Source organism: Botryllus schlosseri, chromosome 14 (assembly GCF_051294905.1).
Source record: "Botryllus schlosseri isolate E-star chromosome 14, Bs_hap1, whole genome shotgun sequence".
In the NCBI taxonomy this organism is placed as follows: domain Eukaryota; kingdom Metazoa; phylum Chordata; class Ascidiacea; order Stolidobranchia; family Styelidae; genus Botryllus; species Botryllus schlosseri.
In genome coordinates this window covers 3164529-3186471 of record NC_137249.1, presented here as the reverse complement: position 1 = coordinate 3186471, position 21943 = coordinate 3164529, and the positions used below count along the sequence as shown (strand labels likewise).

The window sequence follows — 21943 nt, the reverse complement described above, 5'->3', positions numbered from 1 at the left end:
CTTTTCGGACTAGGCTAGTAAAACGTCATATATAAGCTGGTTTTATGTAGCTATTGCGGTTGGAGTGCTACATAACCTCACTGTAGACAGTATTGTCAGTTCAGGACACCATTTTCATGTCCCACACTGCCTTAGAACTCCTTAAAACTGCCTAAGACTGATAGTCATTTTGTTGGATCACCTATCCTACACTCCTCAACCCTACCCGAGATTGTTCATCAATTGCCGGGATCACCACGTGCAAGAATACAACTGTAAATGTATCATTCACTCACAGCCACATTATAAACATCACATTGTTCAAAGGAAACGAAACAAAAAGGTAAAGAAACAGATCAACTTGGCACATTGCGTTGCACTGGGATGCAAAGCTCACTAGAAGTCGTTTCGGAGGGAAATTTGAGGCCTTGGCAGTGCTGGCATAGTCTGCGTATTCCAACGCATTTGAGAAAGGCAAACTTCTTGGCAATCGAACTCTGGAGAGTGCTACAGGAAAAGCTCAGGCTGATCTGTCATTTGAACTGCTGGAACTTTATAATTTAACAAATAATGTCAGAGCTCTTGTGTTTGACACATCACCCTCAAAAAATGGAAAAAATAAAGGTGCGGTTCTGTTACTTGAAGAATTGATAAACAGGAAAGTTTTCTAATTTCTACTTCTGCTTGTCGCCATCATATTTATGAACCAGTCATCCGGGGAGGTCTGGAAGTGAAGTGTGTTTGGATCTGTGACCACAGGCCCTGAAAACACAGATTTTAACACCTTCCAAGAAGTGGAAAGATATTGATCAATTAAGAAGCTCTAAAACACTTCAGTTTGATGAATGCAGTTGGTTGGCGATCAAAGCTGATGAAGCTAAGCAAGAAATAATTCCACTGATGAAGCCATATAATGGAAAGCAGAAAGAAGTCTTGATAATAAATGACTACAGAGAATGTGCAACAGGCACCTTGGCGATTGTAGCGGCCAATATATCGATAATCGTTTTCGCAAGCCTGGTGCTACTAATAGCACTGGATGGATGAGTCAAGTGCTGTACTGTCAAAAATGTTCATGTGGAGAGAGCAAATGGGCTATTCTGAAGAGTTCATTAGAAAGTTCCCCTGTTTTATGTCCCAGCTTGGTTGAAAACTGGTAATGCATGTGACGCACAGTATATTGATCTCAAATTCCTTCACGGCATGACAGACTTTTCATTGTGCGATTTCACAGTTGCTGATGAGGCATATAAAAAGATGTGAGAACATCATTGGCATCTCACCGAGGAAACGGTGGTATCAACAATGTTCTCGGCTAAACCAAAGATTCCTGACAAAGTGAAGGAAGCGATGGCTGCTAAATTGCTGCAAATGCCAATCCTTGAACAATATCGCAGAGGTAGGCTATATAATGAGAATTCTTGATTAGAATTTTTTTTAAAAGGTCACTAATTATCATGCAGCCCATTGAAATGTGTTTAATCATAGTATTGAGAATTTATGTTGTGATATCGCAACTGTATTACGTTTCAGAGATACCACGTTGGGGTTCGTGGTTCGAATGTTCAGCCTCATGCGGGGTCGGGATCAGACGAAGAAGATGCTTTTACAACGGGAAGCAAGTGGCGTTGAAAACATGTGGTGATGGTCCGTCGAAACGCGATTGCTCTTTGAGAAGATGTCCAGGTACGTAGGCCTCCACAATAATATTCAATTCACAGCATATATCACTGGGCCAAGCTACTTTTTTGAAATACGCGTATATTTTCTGCCCATGTGTCAGCCTGAAAAGACAGAAGGAGAGACTGTACCCTTGTCAAATACTACCACAAACTATGCGATACAGCTTGGAAGCTATGCATGCGAACATGCGGGAAATGCTCAAGTATACGTAACGATCGTTAATACGCAATTATGAGATTATAAAAGCTCCGTGTTATGATGGATACGATTATGCTTTTGACGTTTATAGAACTGACCACGTTATATAGAATCTATTCTCGCATAAGATATTATAGCACATTGAATACACCATACTCGCTAACAGCAGTCTTGGACAACCATGCTTTTCCTAATTAGTAGGGATGGTGTGAACGCGAGGTTCACGTTCGCGTTCTGTGTGTGAACCTCGGGAATTTAGAGGTTCGCGTTCACAACAGAACCTTGGTAGGTTCTACACTGTGAACCTTTTTCATGTATTACAATTTTCACTTCGGAACGAAATTGGTTCGAATTTATTGCATTTCAACTGGGGGCCACTCTATGAATGACACCGGCAGCATAAAAAAAAACTCAAAACGAGCATGCACCTTCACAATCTCAAAGATTTTACTTGCTTTGTTGCAAAAGTTTGCTCGAAATTTCCAACTTTCCGTTTGTGAATATTTAGTGATTCTCTGCTGTGAGCTTGACCCGTAATCACACAACATCACGAGCGACTTACATAACATGTAGAGAGCGAATGATGCTTATTCAACCAATCAATGAGATTGATATCGTTTTTTTGATGTATCATATCTAGCTAGCGTACGGGGTCAATCTTCACTTCATATGTTTACTGTATCATTAAAACGAAATCCGTGCGATTAAGGTTTTGGCTACAGCCGTATAACTTTTGGGGTAGCCTAATATCGGTAGCAAGTATAAAAACCTGTTTTACACTCTGCCCAATATCAATGTAGCAATACTCATACACCGAATACATTGCCCGGTCTGGTCAAGACCGTTAAGGCGTAAGCTTATATTCCCTGGCAACTCCTCGTCGAAATTAATGGCAAAGCGACAGATGATATTGATTTTATGGGAGTATTATATCATTTGATTGCCTCACTTGATACATTTAGCGACGTTTCAAACGCCAAAATGTACTTCAGCATTGTGGCATTATGTGACTCGAGTCGTCGCTAGGTATCGTGTACATTAATATAGGCTATCACTTCATAGAAAAATAGGGTTGGAATTAGCAATATGACGTCACGTGACGTCACGAGGTTCACGTTCGCGTTCACACAGAACCTCTCAGAAAGGTTCGCGTTCACACGAACCTGAACCTTTCAGAGGTTCACACCATCCCTACTAATTAGATTAGAATTCACGAAAACTTGGACATCGAATGAAGGTCAGTTCATATCAAACATTGTTCATTCTCATATGCATGAGAATAGTAAATGTGTGTACAGCACACTTGGCTGGTTTCTCATCATACACTACTCCTGTAGGATTTTGAGGAAAACCAGGAACTATAATAGAATTAAAATAGGTAGATTCGAATTGAAGTTAGGACATAAGAAACATTTCTAAAATTAGATTACCAGCATTTCACTGTAATTATTGTATACTCTTGAACTAGAATGATCCAGTTGCTCATGCGCTGAGCTATGAATATTTTAGGAAAAGATGCTTTAACGTTTTAAAATTCTCTTCAGAAAGGACCTAAAAGAAAGAAAACGAATCAGCGCACATCGTGACGCAACCGTTCCTCGGAATAGCCACGAATTATTAAAACTGTTTCTCGGCTTAGGTTCTGCTGATCGAAATAAAATTATATACGAGCTCGCGTATTTCGTGATATATTTATATGTGGTTAGCGTATATCAAAAGATGTGAATTGGAAATGTGGCCACACGACAAATGTGCAAATACGTTGCTTTCATTGGTGTGACATAACTTCATACAGAGCTTTTGGACATCGCGTAATTAAATTTAAAAAAAGATGAGAGAAAGAGAGAAACAGACAGAGAGAAAGAGATAGCGAGAATTTTTCCACCTTTTTCAAGAAATCGCAAATGTCCGCCGAGGACGCTCAAATGCCCTCCTCTTTGGCAATTCGTATACTTCTTTGGAGCTTTGACAGCGAGGCGATTGTACTGTAGGGCTATCCAAAATTGACTTTTTTGTCAAATTGCACTGGCTACTTGATAAAATTGTTAGGTTGGTTAAAAAAAGACTATGCACACCAAATTTGGTTCAAATCCAAATTTCAACCAGTAGTCGCATTGCTACAAGAGAAGAAAGGTTTGGATTTATCACATAAAAAGTACGTAAACTATTTTCAAAATTTCCGTAATTCCCATGAAATTGTTAGGTTTTCTACAGAAACGATGCTCACCCTTTGGCTCAATTCCAACCGGTGGAAGCGTAGTTATTGCAGTCGAAAACTTTGGATTATAGTAACCTGGTCGGGTCACCGTAAATACTATTTTATTCAAATCCAAATTTTTCGAGTGCAACAACTCCGCTTCCACTGGTTGGAATTGAGTCAAATTTGGTGAGCATCGTCACCTAACAATTTCACGGGGTGAACAGAAAATTTTGAATATATTTTTACTTATTTCTATATAATAAATAAAAAACCATTTTCTCTTGTAGCAATGCGGCTATTGGTTGGTGTGCAGCCTTTAATTAGGTAACCTAACAATTTTATCAAGTAGCGAGTGCAATTTGAGAAAAAAAATCATTATTGAACCACTGGCGTAGCAGCATGTGCTGCCGCCCCTGACTCTCGCTTAAAATGACGCCCCCCCCCAAGTAGACAGCAGCAAATTTCGACATATATTGATTTTCAAGCAATCTTGTCAATACAAATAATTAGGGCTGGGCACAATGATTCGAGTACTCGAATTTGAATCGAGTACTAATTTTAATGATTCGAGTCGAGTAGTAAAAGACGATGTTTTGGAGTACTGAAATTATACGCTAATCACAACTGAAAGTTAATTTATCAACGAGAATTATAGTTTCGATGCTAATTTACACTGTTGCGGCCTTGAAACCCGATTGGTCGTATCGTAGCATGCGAAACATGTCGTGCAGAGTACAAACGTTGCTTGAAATGGCAAATTTCCGAGGTCATGATCATCCCACAACATTGCCACCAATTGCAATGAAATCGATATGGTCGAACAAATGCCAAAGTATCTGTATTGTGATGGATAACAGGCATTATGTTCTTTGTGGTCGCATAACAGGTACATATGTGAGTTTTGATATATTGCATTCTCTTGTGACGTCATAATTAGTGATACTCGATTACTCGACTCGAAGCATATTACGTGATTCAGAATCGAATCACCTAGGTACTCAATTTTGCCCAGCCCTACAAACAATTACAAGTAGTATGCCGCATCTCAGCCTCACCTTCTCAACGGTAATAAGGCCAAGAATAAGACAGACAAGAAATAGCGAACGAATGTATTGCGCAAACAGAAATCAATAGCCGCCTCAAAACTTAACTTTTCGGGCTTTCACTGAAGCAAAATCAGCGATAATAACCTCAAATTCAAGTTTTTTAACCTATAGTCTCTTTCTATAGACAGAATGGATAGAGCTGATAGCCGATCATCATTCATGGTAGAACGTAAATAAGACTTAATCAGTTTGAGCTTTGAGAAGCTCCTCTCACAACTTGCAATTGAAACACCAATGGTCAGATAAAGTTTCAGATACGAGCATAAATATGGTGTCGAATCAAGTAGCTTTGCATTAACTAACCACTGCTCCATACCAGCCTCTTAACCTGTCAATTTCCACAGCTAACTCCAAAAAGGCCACCTCGTCGTCATAGGTGCTTTTAAAAGCGCTGGTGAACAAATTGTGACTTTCGCTTTGCAGCAGCGCGTGGGGATTAAAAAATCCAAACATCATTAAGTGGTGTAGGCTATGCCGGTAAACCTAGTTTGAGCTTCAAGTTTAGTTGTCACACTTGAATACCCAGACAGGCCTACTGCTGAGCCAGCTAAAAGCAGCATAATTGTTCATGGTCATCATTAGGGCGTTTTTTTTTTGACATGTCAAAATTTGTCAAAATTTTGTCAAAATTGTAGCGTTAGGTCAAAATTTGTCAAAATTTTTCATGAAGTCAACATTTTTTTGACGTCCGCATTTCGTTCGTATTGTAGATTTTGCACTGTCGGTGAACTTATCATTTGATATTTTACAGTTTGTAGCCTATTTTATAGGCCTACCGTTGTAAACGGCTAATTGTCTGCTCATTGTGAATCATAAACGGTCAAATAAAACGAGTAGGTAAACATGGTGTTATGGTCAACGGACCGCAATATCCTAACTGAAGAAAGACTTCTTGCGCATTTCATCATTTTTATATTAAGAAGCGCATGATGAAAAATTGTGATGTAGACAACATTGTCAGAATGAAGCAACACGGTGTGTCACCAGTAGCGTACGCACAACTTGAGTGTTGCCAGCCAATAACTGCCGCTGCTGAACGTTCTTGGCAAGCTTCTTAGTAAGGACATGCACTTTTTACCCAAGAATGTAGGAAAGTATCTCTCGTTGTACTACAATTTTTTTAAAGTATTTCTAACATAATACATATTGTAACCACTGGAATTCTTCATAGGGCCAGATTTCGTTAAAATATTGTTTTTTTCGTGTAAAAGGTTGCCTGTTTCTAAGCCAAAAACGTTTTTTCATCCAAAACTACTTCGTTAGGACAGTCAGTTCCAACCAGAAATGAAGATAAGTGGTACAATTTTAACAATCTGTGGAAAACACCTAATTTGCATACGTTAAGTCAAAATTTGGTAAAAATTCAGTTTGTTTAGGTCAAAAAAAGTCTAAATTTTGACTTTTTAGGTCAAAATTTTCCTTTTTTTAGGTAAAAAAAAACCGCCCTAGTCATCATATAGTTGGCCAGGCCCTCCGAGCGGCGAGCGCTCAAATTTAACAATACTGATCTTAATCGAAAGCTATTGTTGACGTGATTCCGGAAATACAATTTAAATACTGGTATGGAAATCGGCATTGTTCCTAATAATCGCTCGATATAATTTCCATTATCATGGTCAATTGGTCATGGTCAGTGTATTGCGGCGCTCCGATTGTTACGAACAATCGGCCTTGACGGCTATTTTGGAGTGGTTTTATTTCCATGTTAAGATATTAATTCGTGTTTTCGGATTCAGCGCGACACTAGCTTTTGATTGAGACCAGTTTGATTAAATTTTAGCTCACGGGATACCAGCTATAGGACTACCAATTACGCTGCTTTTAGCCGGCTGTGTACGTGTACACTGTGTAGCCTCATTTTGCCGCCCCCTCGGAGCCTGCCGCCCCTGGCGCAGAGCCAGAACCGCCAAGTGCCTGCTACGTCACTGTATTGAACACCCCTATTGTACAGGCACAACTAAAATACAATATAAATGACGAGAAACCTGGAAGTGACGGCTAGGATGACTAATAAATGTCAACCAACAACTAAATTACGTAGACCGGGACTTTCAGGAGTCGAGTTGTATCAATGACCTTTTCTTTAATAGTCAACACAATGGCATTTTCCGTTAAAAATTTCGTCCGATATTGTAAGTTTCGTGATTTTCAAAGACTGTCTTCTTTTCAGGGTCTCAAAGTATCTTAACCCCACCTGAGTCAGTCTCATGGTTTCCCAGAGGTCAAGACACGCACTCCAGTCATAGATACGATTTGAGAACTGGCACGCCAGCCTTGGTCATCATTGGTTGCAGGCAACTAGGCGATATCAGTAATCTAATTGTAGCTGTTGTGGTGGTGCGCTGTGTGCAGCAGAGATGAGCGGATTTGAAATTTCTGTGTCCTAATCCAATCCAAATCCAAAGCTTTAAATCCTGATCCAAATCCTAATCCCGAACTTTTGTTTATCCAAGGCCATGTCCAATCCTAATCCGATTCCAACTTGAAATTCAGAAACAAATGCTAATTTATGCAAGGAAATTTTTCTTTCGCAACCAATAATCCTCTTGATTTAAGATAACTTCCATAGAGCTGCATCTCTCATGCGCATTGGCACCGAGTATACCATAGTGTAGTGTACCATAAGTACATTATTAGCTGATCTGAATAAAGTTTGTCGCCATTCGCCACACGGCATATCAATCTCCCAGAAGATCGGTAAATCCAGTCCAAATCCTAATCCGTTCAGAAAAAAATCTCCAATCCAAATCCGACAAAATTTGACAAATCCTGTTTTTTCTCTGGTGTGCGGTGGCGTACGCAGGGGTCGGGTTTCGATCGAACAATACGATGCTGTTTCCAAGGTGAAGCCTCGCATTTTTGAACTGGTGTCTGAAAGAAAACAACAGAAGTCACACTGTTTTGCAATAAATATTTATTATAAGGTTTTCGTTTTGCGTGGAAATTATATTTTAATGGTTTTGTATTTTTAATGCTCTGTCGATACATATTTCATTTTCTGCACCAGTGATGTATCCCAATGAATTATCATAGATGTGTTGGATTTTTGTTTTTATGACTCGTTGAAAATCTGGGGTTCCGCCCGCAGGCTTTCAGATTAGCGTATAACTGCTTCGCAGGTTGGTAAAAGTACGAACAACCGCATTAAGGGCATAAGTCGCGGGGGTGTCAAACATACGGCCCGTCGGACGATTTCATCCGGCCCGCTAAGCCATTCTGAGTAGATTAAACAAGCTTATATTATCCAGTACATTTTTAACAGATGTTGAGCTGTTTTGAAGGAAATGTTTTTGTTAAATAATCCATCAAGACATCAAATGTCGTGTATGTTCAATGTTCATAGGCCACAAATCACTCGACTGCCTGTTGTGGTTTCACTCTAGTTACCAAGTTACCAATAGCCACTAGGAGCAAATCGGTGACATTGACATCCAATCTCGAGACTGCAGAAACAGTGCACACTGAGTTGAGAGTTTTATGGAATATGGACCGAAAAGTAGAAGAGGCGCAAATTGCAAAACCGTTATGTGCAGTGTAATTCGAGAATATATTAGTTTCACAAAAATATATATTTTAAATATCTGTGGTCGCGCTGGTGTGTCTCTTCCGACTCAAGAAGTCCCCGGAATCCAGAGAAACCTAAATCGTGATTTATAATAACAAAACAATTTCCAACTTCCGCGGTTACCGTTGAATCTCTTGCATTCCTCAGAAAACTTACACAAGGCGAACGCCAGATTACGACTAAAGCATAGGGAACGAGGAAACATTCCAACTTGTATCTTCGATACCGCCACTATTTAGCGGTTCATAACTGTATTCAACCGGCCAATCATCGTATTTTTACCATCGTTCGCGAATAAAGGTGTAAGTACTTGCTACAAACAAACCCCTATGATCCACGATACTATGTAATATCTATTATCTATTATCTGTGTATACTTGATAATACAGTATTCGCGTGAAAAGTAGGAGCATGGGGTAACCTTTTTGGAATCAGTTGACTGGTGCGGCCCGCGAGAGATTTGAAACTTTGAATCCGGCCAGCGGCTTAATTTGAGTCTGACACCCCTGGCGTAAGGCATATCTTTATCAACGAGAATGATCGCTTTGGTATTTTTCCCACCGCGGGATCTTTGAAATCTCGTGCTGCGTACACTCTTTGCAAAAAATATGTGTATTCACAATTAACACCCTTGTACCATCCGTGATAAACGGGTATGAATATAGATCCATGGTACATGACACGAGAACATACCTCAGACTAGGGTTGTATTTAAAACAAACGGTGTTTTAAAAAAAAGGCCTTTTAAAATAATTTTTTTTAAGTTGTAAATTATGCCATAATTGTGTAAATACTTTACAAAAAACATGTTGTATGAGCCTACGGACAATTACCACCAGATGTAGCCGACGTATATCGATATGGGATTTCGGCGAAGTTAGCGATTGATCTGCGGTATAGTGTCACAGGGCGCTATATCACGTGTAAGCAAATTGAATGCCATTTTTCATTAACTCTCAGGTCTGCTTACTTCTATGATGATTCATAAGTTAAACATTCTACTTTGTATCGAATTACTCAGATGCACGATTTTCCCAGCCTGTGGTAAGCACGCGCTATCGGCGAAGGTAACGACAATTTTCCAAATAAAATAGGAAAAAGTCAATGTCACTTCCAAAATTTCCAAAGTCTCGATAAGTCGAATATAATAAACCGAAACTATAACCGGGGTGCGTGAAAATAACAGAGAATAACTGATGTTATGCACTGTAAATTCATGGGTGTAAAATAAGTGTGTTTATCGCATTTCGCCATAAAGTGAGATTGTTAATCAGGTAAACAGCACTTTCAGACCAAATTGAGCTTTCCCGCCCTTTCTATTATACGTGAAAACGAGCCAAATACACTAACCCTTATGATGATATACCTAGGGTTGCATTTAAAACAAATGGTTGTTCAAAACACATTGTTAAAACATGTTTTAAACGATGTTTTAAACGAAGGAATTTTTTAAAAGGCAACATTTTATTTTTTAAGTTGTATAATTATGTCATCATTGCATAAATACTTTCCAGAAAACATGTTGTATGAGCCTACGAACGATTATCACAGGATAGCCGACGTATACGATATGCGATGGTTGGAAACCTCAAAATGTAGTCGGCTCAACAACTATAGTATGTGGATATTCCGTCAAAGTAGGTATATTTACCCTATATTTTCAATTGTCAATGTCAATGCACTATGGCGTCACAATTGAATATTCGTGGCATCATTGCTTTAAAACACACACAAAAAAACAACAATAACAATATGTTTTCAACAATGAACTTGTTTTAGGCTTTTTTGTTTCAAATGTATTTTTCTTTTAAATGCAACCTTAGATATACCCCAGGGGAGTAGTAGGCAGTAAGTTCTGTTGGCGTTGCTATGCGGTACTGCTAGCGTTGTGTTTAAAGCAAAAAATGATTAATAACAATAAGTATCATCAATTCCCTAGGCATGAGCCTCGTATTAAAGTTTATTCAGATCGGTTTATTCATAATTTCGTCGTTTCAAAACACCACAAGATAGCGATACACTGATCATTGAACAGACATGAATGAGTTGAAACGACTTGGAAAAGTCTTTTGATGAAACCCCAATAGTAGCGTATCTGTATTACTAAAATAACACGCACACCGAAATGCCGGCAAATACTTTTTCGCGATCGCGGTCAGTCACACTTGATAAGAGCAATGCATTTTCTTGTAATTTGTGCTAAGCATGTAGTAATGGGTAGGGTTTTTACACTCAATGCAACAAAATACTCAGAATTATGATTCCTAGTCATTTCTACAGACAACCTAACCTATCTACGGGAACAGGTAGACCATTCGTTCATGATGATATGTGCAAGCTATGAATAAAACGTTAATTTACAAATGTAATAGTTGTCTTGCAAGCAGTCGCGCGTAAATCATTATGAGGAGTTTGACGCAATGCGCATAATATCGAATTTACGTCTTCGTCCATAAACATTCAGATAACTATTTTCAAATTTATCTCGAAAACAGTCGATCGATGGGGCATAAAAAGCAACTCTATAGCACACCAGTCACGAATATGCATGTTTTTGGACTATAGGAAAATTATTTATGAAAATTTCCGTAATTTAAAATACGCACATTCGCCGCGGCATCGACAGCATGTTTTCACATTTTGTATTTGTTCTGAAACAACTAACCTGCTGGAGGGTCGGATTTAACCCGGAAAGTCCCGAGATTTCCAACTTATTGAGAATATATCAAATCGAATCGAGTTTCCGTTTTGTTCAACAAATTTCATTCGATTACGCATTGGAAATATACGACATCAAATATTTGCTGTTGGTATATCGACAACTGCAATGAAGTTATCGGGGATTCTTAAAATTCTTTTCTCTTTCACATTAAACATGTATCGGAGCGGCTCGAATAGAAATCCAGAATATCTCGAGCCGGTTGATAACATTCTCAATCTTAAGGTAATTTTGCAATAATTTTAAGCAAGGAACATGTTTTATATATGTTTGTTTTGAATTGATTTTTGTTTTAAATGCAACTCTAGTTGTGCGGACTGTGAAAAGCCGCTTGCAGCAAACCTTTGCGAACAATATAATCAATGATGCTATCCACATCAACTAAAAAAATAGAACATCATATCCTTATTAATGTAAATGCTCGCATTGGCATGCTAGTACAGTTGCTCAACCTTTGTGAAAGTGTCTATACGGATTTTTTTTTCTTATAATTCTCCGACGATGGTGAGAAATGTTCCGTACCCATCTGTCGACAATTTTACCAGTAAACAAGTCCTGTTTCGGTTACAAAACACCGAATTGTCCAGGAGCAAACAGTATTGAAACAGCGCGTCATTTTCTTGACATCTGAGGAACGTGCCCCAGGGCAGTAAAAGATATGGCACCGCCAAGTTACAAGGACTGTTGGCCATTTTGAATGAGATATTGCGGTACTTTTCCTATTCTTGAGGGGCAAACAGTATAAATATGCGATGCCTATCGTAAGCGTCAGTAGGTATACCAATTTGATCACCTTTACATGTACATTGTACAAGTACACCTGGTATAAGCATACGATATACTCATTTGTTAGTATGCGTTGAGCTGCATTTTGCTTTTTATTACATATTGAAAAATGCTTATGTAATGTATATGCCTATCGCATGATTGGTCGTGTGTATGTGTATATTGGGCGTCTATAATAGCTGCATATTTTTTCGGATATATGTACACAGACAAAATAGTGATAGTAAATATACACGAAACATGATGACTTTCACTCAATTGACAAAAATCCTCGTGCTTGCTTTAATCGGATGCTCTTCCATTGGTAAGTGTGAACTGTTTTTCAAATTATTGATTAAATTCTACTTCGCAGTTGTTCTGCCAATTCTGCAGGGAAACAGTGCGCAAATTGTAGTCTATATATAGTTTTGTATGAAAAGATGATGTACGGGATAGTATATTAATGTTTGTTGCTCGGATAGTCGTTTCATTGCGCATCTATAAATTCAATGACGTTACGTTTTCGATGCAGTGAATGGAAAAGAGTACGTCGGGTTCGTCGTGGATGACACAGGTTCAATGAGAAACGAGATAGGGGGAGTCAGAGATTGGATTTCACAGTGCGTAAGCGGTCTCGGAAGGTGTGGCGACGACCCAAATGTCGTACGGGAGTGGCTTTCCATCTCTTTCAACGATCCAAGTAAGCATATGGGTTTGGTTCATACAGAAGCAAACACTCGGTAATCGCAACACGAAATTGCAAACGATCGTGGATGTTTTTAGCGTCAGATATTGATTACAAATAGTATATATACGAATGGAAATTGATCACATTGCGAATACAATTTACTAACCTTGCCCAATGCCGAATTGGTTGAAACAACTCCACGTTTTCTTACGCAGCTATCGGAGACCTCACAGGACCTACTGGTGATAGTAATTTGATAACTCAAGCAGTCAACGCATATTTTGTGCCAGGTAGTGGCGGCGATTGCCCGGAGCAGGCAATGAAAGGCTTGCAAGTAAGTCGGGAGAGGCTTCGTCTTCGTGCGTGCAATGTTATTCCTGTAGTTGGAATCTTATAACTTTGCATGTGAATGGTTTGATGTCAATGATGTGTAGCCTACGCTGTACAGTACAATGTACGGTACAGTCAAGTGCTGAAAACTGCCTTGTTGAGAACCAAGTTCGACAGTCATAACGAATCGATTCAAATTCAGAAACTCGCAGAAGGTATCCCCATTGCCAATGACGGGTGCAAGATCTATTTCTTCTCGGACGCAACTCCGAAGAATCCGGGACTGCTGGCGGCTGTATTCAAAATTCTCAAGGATAGAGGTGACAAAATTGTCGATAGCTATATAGTTTTGTATACAATATCCTAATAGTTTATATTTTGTCGCAGACTGTGACTACGAACCGATTTTGACGGGATGCTGTGGGCCGTGCCCGTCTTACTGCACCTCTCCAGATCCAGAATACTGCATAAATCAGCTAAAGGAATCCTTCGGATCAGGTATATAGGCATATCGAGCTATTATTATTCCTTGTAATACCTACTCCGTGGCATGATACTATTTTGCTTAAAAGCTTAACAGAAAGTTTAGAAGCCCATCTTACCATATTGAAAAATACAATTCGCACATTCTATCATTTCACAGAGGATGCCATACCGCCGCTCTATCGTCTAGCGGCGAGAACCGCGTCCCCTGTACACGTCGTCACAAAGCCAACCAGCGCGGCAGACATGGTGACGACACTTAGGAGAGAAGTATCGTTCGGTAAGAATGAAGTTAACAGGACGATTTATTACAACATTATTCGCCGCACGCTGTAACAATTGGTGTCAGGTGTAGCGGGTCATATCCACCAGGATTGGTTAATTTACCTCTTCATCTCCCATTGGAATGAGTGTGAAAGCAAAATTTGGTACCAGAAATATAGCCGAAGGCCATATTTGCAGGCTACGACTGAGTCTACGGGGTAAATCTGCTGAATACACCTATTCACCGCCCAAGCATTTGCATTGTACGCACGCCCGCACGGTCGCTCGTACTCCTTCAAAATGCATGTTTTAATACAGGCTATCATGTTCAAACAGTTCTTAATTTGATTCAATTTTGATGAAAGTAAATACATAGGCCTAAGGCGTACTGAAAGTACTATGCGTGCCTTGTATGTGGTGAATTCGTTTCATAATGTACGTACATGTATTGTACACCAAATGGATGGAATAATATCGCCAAATCTAGTTAATTTTTGCATTTTTCGTGACAGTAACGCTATTCGTTGCTAAAAACGTCAATATCAGCAGCCTACCCAATGATCCTAATGAGCATATCATAACGTGTTGAATCCAATTCTCTCTTTCAAAAACTGGACGGCTTGGCCGTCATTCAAGCTATGCACGTCGTTTAAGACTGTTACATCGCTTTAATGGTAACCCCTTGAAAGATTGACTACCTTCGCTTTTTATTTCAGGAATAGCCAGATGGGGACCTTGGTCAAGCTGCTCAGTTACATGCGGTAACGGTGTAAACACGAGAAGCTGCTACCACCGAGGAAAAGTAGTCGACACAAAAAGATGTGGCGACGGCCCGTCGAAGAAAGATTGCGCCATGCCCGCGTGTCCTGGTAAGAAGCCTTGTCATTCGGTAAATACAGTGGAGTTGTCTTAAGTTAATTATGTTCATCTCACCAGTGTGTAAAGATGAAAGAACTGACTGCCTTGTTGTCAAATTGTTTCACCAGCTATGCGGCAAGGTGGACGGTAAATGCAGGAAGACTTGCGACCAATGTTAAAAGTAAGAGCAGATTCTCCGTGTATTTATAGGTTACTTTGTGAATCGGGTACATCTGATATTTCAATAATGATTGTAGTTCCTATTTATCACAGGTCACAGGTCACAATCGACACTATACCCAAAATATCGTTGTAGACCTACACCTCTATCAGTGTCAAGCAAAACCCCAAAAGAGTATTTCGACATAGTTATCAAGTATAAGCCTTCTCTGTGACATTGTTCCACATTGGAGAAAACTAATGATTTCAGCTCCCTTTGCGGTTTACTGGATGGATTTGTCACGAAATTAACAATTACTTTTTCATTTAGACATGGTATACAAGTGGAGGAACACACACAGTGATTACAGCACGAATGGCTGGCGATGAATAGCATCATCGCAAGCTGCACTATATATACTCATTATCAATGTGCAATGCAATAAAATGTCAAGTATAACACTTATGAGTGTTGTAAATTTTGCGTAATATGATGTCATACCAGTTTAGATTAGATTATTCGCTCGTTGTAAAGCGTAGACCAACATATAGTTGGGGGAGATAAGGTGAGAAGCAGACCTCAATAGCATAAGATTCCACTCGCCGGTGATATATCATAGATGAACAGCAAATCGCATCAGATGAGTCCCCATATTGCCGAAGACTCTATAGCACAGTGGTTCTCAGACTGTGGTACGCGTACCACTAGTGGTACACGAGAGCTTTGTACACGTGCTGGTACGCGAAAAGTTCGTCGTTTTTAATTGTAGTTACTGAACACTTTGCTGTTTTTTGCATAGCTAAAATAGCTGTAAATATACTCCATGTAGGAATTTTTGAGCTGTACAACGATTTCACAACAAAGAAACCCAACCAACTATAGGCAGATAGGCTAGGTAATAGGGATGGTGTGAACGGGAGGTTCACGTATGCCAGGAGCGGGCAACTTCTCCAGCCGGCTGGCCGGATATAGGAAAACTAAGTACTTGGCGGGCCGGATTGCTGAATCGATACATTATTCGCCCATTTATCCACAAATACAAGGAATAAATCGTATTTAATGAATGTATTTTAACGTCAGCAATGTCACTTCAAAGTCATTTCTTGCCGATAATGGCGTAGACAATGTGGATTTGAGAATAACATTGTCATACAGGCACCGCCATGTCTGCTTCTCTCTGATCAATCAACACACGGTGCAATCCCTAATTAAGATTTCAAGGCGTTCGATAAGCCCGGTAACCCTGATTTACCAACTTTACCAGTTCATTAGGGCTGAGTAGGTGACGAGATAGCGTCGTTGTTCAACTGTGTGGCCTAATTATTCTCGATATTGAATTCATGCGGCCAGCGTCCTCTATATACGAAATTTGAAAAGTGGCCAGCGACCCATTTTGAGTTGGCGACCCCTTGCATAAGCGGTGCCTTACAAAAGCCATGACCATTGTAGTTGACAAAAATCATGATCACCACAGACGAGATTAGGGTTGAGTGCATCGTAAATGCCGATAATGCAAGTCTTCTCGCTTCGACGAACTTACGCGTAAGCTCCAGTCTCGCAACGCTGTGTGTGCGCATACACGTATATAATAACATACAGTCACTACAATTTGACGTAGTAAGCAAGTAGTGGGGAATCTCGGCAGACTGGTGCCGCGGGCCCATTATCATGTAAGACGGAAAACTGTCCGCGGGCCGGATCCGGCCCGCGGGCCGTATGTTGCCCGCCCCTGACGTATGCGTTCCGTGTGTGAACCTCGGAAACTTAGAATCTCGCATTCGCAAACAAATCTTGATAGGTTCTGCACTGTAAACCTTTTTAATACATTACACTTTAAACGTCATTATCATTTGAAATTCTTTCCATTTAAACATCGGATCACTCTGTACATGGTGCAGCTTGAAATATATTCAGCACTAAAGGACCGTGCACCCTGTGTGGCGAGATGGCGTAGGAGTTTGATATACAGATGCAACGCCAATGGGTTGCGGGTTCGAGTCCCACCGAGACGCCAGGATTCATACCGAATTGTTGGAGGTTTATACTATACTTCTCCTCGCCATGTCATCCCTGTAAGCAGTGCCTTATGAAAAGGCTAGAAGTGGGTGTGCTACGAGTCGATCAATACAGAAACAAAAATATTACCGGCATGGTGTAAAATGACCGTTGCGGTTGAAACACCATGAATATCAAACAAGCACGCACCCTGCCCTTATTTTCAAAGCATTTATTTTCTTTGTTAGCAAATTTTTCTCAAAATATTCACTATTCTGTTTGTGAATATGTAGTGACTTGTGAGCTTGGCCCGCAATAACAATCGTTATCAATGATTGACATCCCAAAGGGTTGAGAAGGGTGGTGCACCTACCTCAGAACTATATCGTGGTCATGAATCCGACATGACTTTGCCTATACGTGCATACCTCCTACGTACCGTTCCTGCGTTCCCTTCCTATACGTTCCGTTCATACGTTCTGTTCCTACGTTCTATATGGAAACGATATGTAACGAGGGACTTTTTGTGACTTTAATTGCTACGGCCCACTTTGCTACATTGGATTTATTTCGAATCTGGATTACTCGTATGATGTACCTATGCTACGTAATTGCGGCACATAAATAAACATACTTCATAGTAAACGAATGTCCACTTCAGTTTTACGACCTATAATTTTAGTCCACAAATTAACATTCTAAAATAGGTTTTATGTACTTAATTACCGGTAACTTTTCGCGGGCCGTTCAAAACCGCGTGGCGGGCCGCACTTTGCCCAGGTCTGCTCTAGGGTGTGCGATACATCGGGTTGAAAAGCACTGGCTTCTGGGATATCAAGTGTCGCATTAAAAAGACAACTCTTTTCCCTCGTTTTGATTTCAACTAAACTGCACTAAAAACCCTTCTCGGCCAAATAAGTTGTGTTTTTTCCAAGAACGTATACTAGTGCTTGAATGACCAGGTCTTTATAAAAACCATCCAGAACACATATCCAAAATACAGCATGTTCACCGAGTGAAAAACGCTTGATGGCAAAAATCGTTCGAGTGAAAGTAGGCACATTAACGGTCGCTACCTATACGTTGCTACAACTTGTGTTCTGTTTTTTTTTAACTTCCCATTTTCTCTCTCGCAAGAAATTGAGAAGAGTAAAGAAAGTCACGATACCTTGTGTTCGGCTCTGTAGCTCGCTCTAACTTGAAGGTTCATGACAGCAGCTTCTTAGAGCAGCTTCTTAGAGTCTAGACCACGACAAAAATCTGAGATTTAGTGGAATCTCGCGACCCGTGCCTCACACGCGAAACAGAATGCATTTTAAATAATACAGTAGTATGCTACGATTTTACGGACATGTATGACATACAGAACGCGCACACCACAATTGTACCCAACACAGCTCTGAAAACATATCTGACGCACACGATTTCAAACTAGGGTAATTTAATTCCTCTGCATGCGTGTCGCATTTTTACTACTATCTAATCAGATTGCAATAACGGGACTATTCAGTGCCGACAACGGAGCATATCCATATCGAAAGGTTTGGCCTACCAGCTACGGTCATTTTTGGCCAAGGTTTTGTCGCCGCTCATCTTTTTGGCACCACATTTTATCAGCGGTATGTTGGACAAAACGTTATGTCTTCACATCACTTGACGCAGAAGGGGTTGAACTCGAAATGATGTATCTCTCGCTCGTCGCAGAGTGCACACCCCTACACTAGTTCATCCCAATGGTCTTCGACGATGTTTTCCAGTGAAACCCGTCGGAGAAATCTCATCATGAATTCGAACCAATTTGTACAATAACAAGGTCGGTACATTCTCATGATCAAGCCATATTTTCTGCGTGTCTCGCTTATGGGCTATATTAGGGTTACCATATTTCGGGCATCTGGAAAGACGACACTGTTTTAAAAATTTCCAGACTTACAATACTGGATTAAAATCCGGAAAGATTGGTAAACTTATTGCGAGTTTGTAGTTGGCTGACTAAAAAAAAGAAAAAAAGATCAACTTTCTGGCTCAACTCCCGAAAGGCCCGCCGGACCGTCACCTGAGCACTGATTTCCTATATCTCAGTTGAATTTTATCATACATCCAGCCAGAATTTTCCAAAAAGAGAACAAATTATCTTAAAAGAGGACGTATGGAACTCGCTCGCTCCACACCCCGACACTACTTCATCCTAACGGTCTTCGCCGATATTTTCCAGAAAAACCATTCGGACAAATTTTATGAATTCAAACCAAAGGTCGGCAGATTCTCATGATAAAGCCATACTTTCTGCGCGTCTCGCTTATTGGCTACAGTACCCAACACAGTGACCTTGTATATGTAAAAACGATCGCAGGATTTGTTGCAATAAATTCAACAAATATTACATACATATTAAAAGGTAAAAATTTGCGTTACAGCGACTCGCATATGTGAGTCTGTAATGATGGTATTCACTACTATCATCGTGAAATTGATGTCGTTGTCTAATGTAGAATTCTAGTAGGCGTATCGGGTCAATCTTGATTTCATATGCTTATTGTATCATGAAAAAATCCGTGCGATTGGGGTGTTGGCTACTGCTGTATAAATTTAGCAGTACAGAAACCCGTTTTACACTCCGCTCAGCATCAAGCAATAGCAATACCCAGACGCCGCATACATTGTACGGTCTGGCCTAGACCGTTGATGCGTATATATGTCCTTGCAAGTCCTCGTCGAAAATGTTGGCAAAGCGACGAAAGATATTGGTTTTATGGGACTATGATATCGTTTGATTGCCCCAGTTGATACATTTGGCGTCGTTTAAAACGTCAATATGCATTTCAGCATCGTGGCATTATGTGGTGAATAATATAAGCTACACTGAAAAAAATCTGGTAGATTTACTGGGAAATCACTGTAAATTTTGCAACGAATTACCAGTCGCAGCCAATAACTGTGAGTAGCTTGTAATTTTACATTTTGATATGTAATATTACCTGAATTTAGCTGTAAAGTCAAGTTACCAGAATTTCTTTGCAAAATTACTGGCAGTTACTCGTTCCTGCAGTTTATCAGGTTATTGGCAAAATTGATTAGCTTGAAAATCTCTGCGGCCAATGTTATACGTGGAACTGAATGTTACTGATATCATTTTTGTGGTGATTTGACCTGATTCAACCACGTTCGCGAGACTGGGGTCTATCATACGGAAATTGTTGGCCTTAGTACCAATTTCAGTAAAGTACATACTAGGGTAAAAGAAACAACTAACAACCGTAGCTAATGTGGTACAGTACACCATAGCCACTATATTATATTATAAGGCTATGGCTATACGGCCGGTCTCGTTGGTTACCACGGATAGGACTGATAAGTTAAAATATCAGTTTAGGATGTATAATATTGTTCGGGAAACTAGAAATATCAGCACCGCATATGCTCAGTTGACCATTTATTAATGGCGGACATGGCGATCTGTCGTAGGTTACAGTATAGGTTACACGCGTTACTGCTTTTTCCGAGATTCGTAGTAAACAACTAATGCACAACTGTGACATCACAAGCAGCGTCTGGTTAAGGAAGTACAGTGAGTAGTGAACATCACAAGGAATATATATCAATTTATACGAGATTAGATGGAAAAAAAGTGACTATATGTAATGATAAATGTTTATGTATGAAAAAATACGACCTAAATCAAACATTATAACGTGGCCAGTAAATATTATTGGTGGCATGTCAGCGGATGAATACCACTCATTTTGAAATCGTTCGAGTGTCGTTACTGTCGTATCGTCGTCTAGCCCAGTGCTCTTCAACCGGGGTTTTCGTACACCCTAGGGCAGTGGTTCCCAACCTGTGGTACGCGAGGGTCTTCCAGGTGGTACGCGAGTACATTCAGTTTTTTTTTCGACCGAAGGAAGTTATTAGTTCAGTTGGGTTGATTTTGAATTTTTTGAATTTTTTTGACTAGTGGTGAAAAAACGATTCCAAGCATCTCATCAACCCGGGCTGATAATGCCTAGTTTAATAGAATTTGTTATTACTAGGGCGATTTTGCTTTATAAAATTGAGCGTTAAGTCATGAAGTTGTCAAAATTGTTTACAAAGTCAAAATTTATTGGACCCCTTCATTTCCTTTGTATCGTAGATTTGATATTTTCCAGCTTGTAGCCTACTTTATAGGCCTACCGTTGTAGGCGGCCCATTGTCTGCTCATCGTGGACCATAAACTGTTAAACGAAACAAATAGGTTGACAATTGAAATGGTGTAATGCTCAACGTACCGCAATATCCTAACTGAAGCAAGACTGCTTGACATTGCATGGTTATTTTATCAAGAAGCGCATGATGACAAATTGTGATGCATGACAACGTTGACAGTATGAAGCAACATGTTGTGTCACCAGCAGCGTACGCACAGTTTCAGTGTTGACAGCCAACAACTACTGCTGTTAAACGGTATTTTTCCATTCTTGGCAAGCTACTTAGTAAGGACAAACACTTTCTACCCGAGAATGTAGGAAAGTATCTTTGGTTGTACTACAACAAATTTTCATTAACTCTACCATAATACGTGGTGTAACTACTGGGCCAGATATCGTTAAAATAAAGTTTTTCATGTCAAAATTTGTCAGTTTTTAGGTTAAAAACGCTTTTTCGTAAGGACAGACAGTCCCACTCCCTACCAGAAATGAATATAACATTATGTGCGAAAACACCTAATTGGCGTACATGATGTCAAAAATTGGTCAAAATCAAGTTTTTTTAGGTCAAAATCCTCTGATTTTTAGGTAAATAACTCGCCCTAGTTATTACACCTCACATAGCTCAAATACGTGAGTATGATGTCATAAACGGTGAAAAGATTTTGACCGCCTACGGCGTGCGTAAATTATGTAGGTGGTACGCGAGCACCTAATAAAACCTCGAAGTGGTACGTGGGTGGAAAAAGGTTGGGAACCACTG

General features: G+C 39.9%; 2 protein-coding genes and 1 long non-coding RNA gene across 3 annotated transcripts in view; all 3 read left to right on the top strand.

Annotated features, from left to right (window-relative positions):
- LOC145456164 (uncharacterized) overlaps positions 1-21943 on the top strand; it is a 194613-nt gene that overhangs the window by 121057 nt on the left and 51613 nt on the right. The window lies entirely within an intron of this gene.
- On the top strand, positions 1756-3551 carry LOC145456221 (uncharacterized). The gene is made up of 2 exons (XR_013920529.1): positions 1756-1864; positions 3405-3551. It is a non-coding gene; the product is annotated as an uncharacterized LOC145456221 (long non-coding RNA).
- LOC145456190 (uncharacterized) lies at positions 12396-15459 on the top strand. Its single transcript, XM_080334275.1, has 9 exons — positions 12396-12540; positions 12748-12915; positions 13119-13237; positions 13436-13553; positions 13621-13731; positions 13877-13996; positions 14697-14849; positions 14917-15019; positions 15329-15459. Exons 1-8 carry the CDS (start codon positions 12477-12479, stop codon positions 15015-15017), a joined length of 954 nt encoding a protein of 317 aa, XP_080190401.1. The 5' UTR covers positions 12396-12476; the 3' UTR covers positions 15018-15019; positions 15329-15459.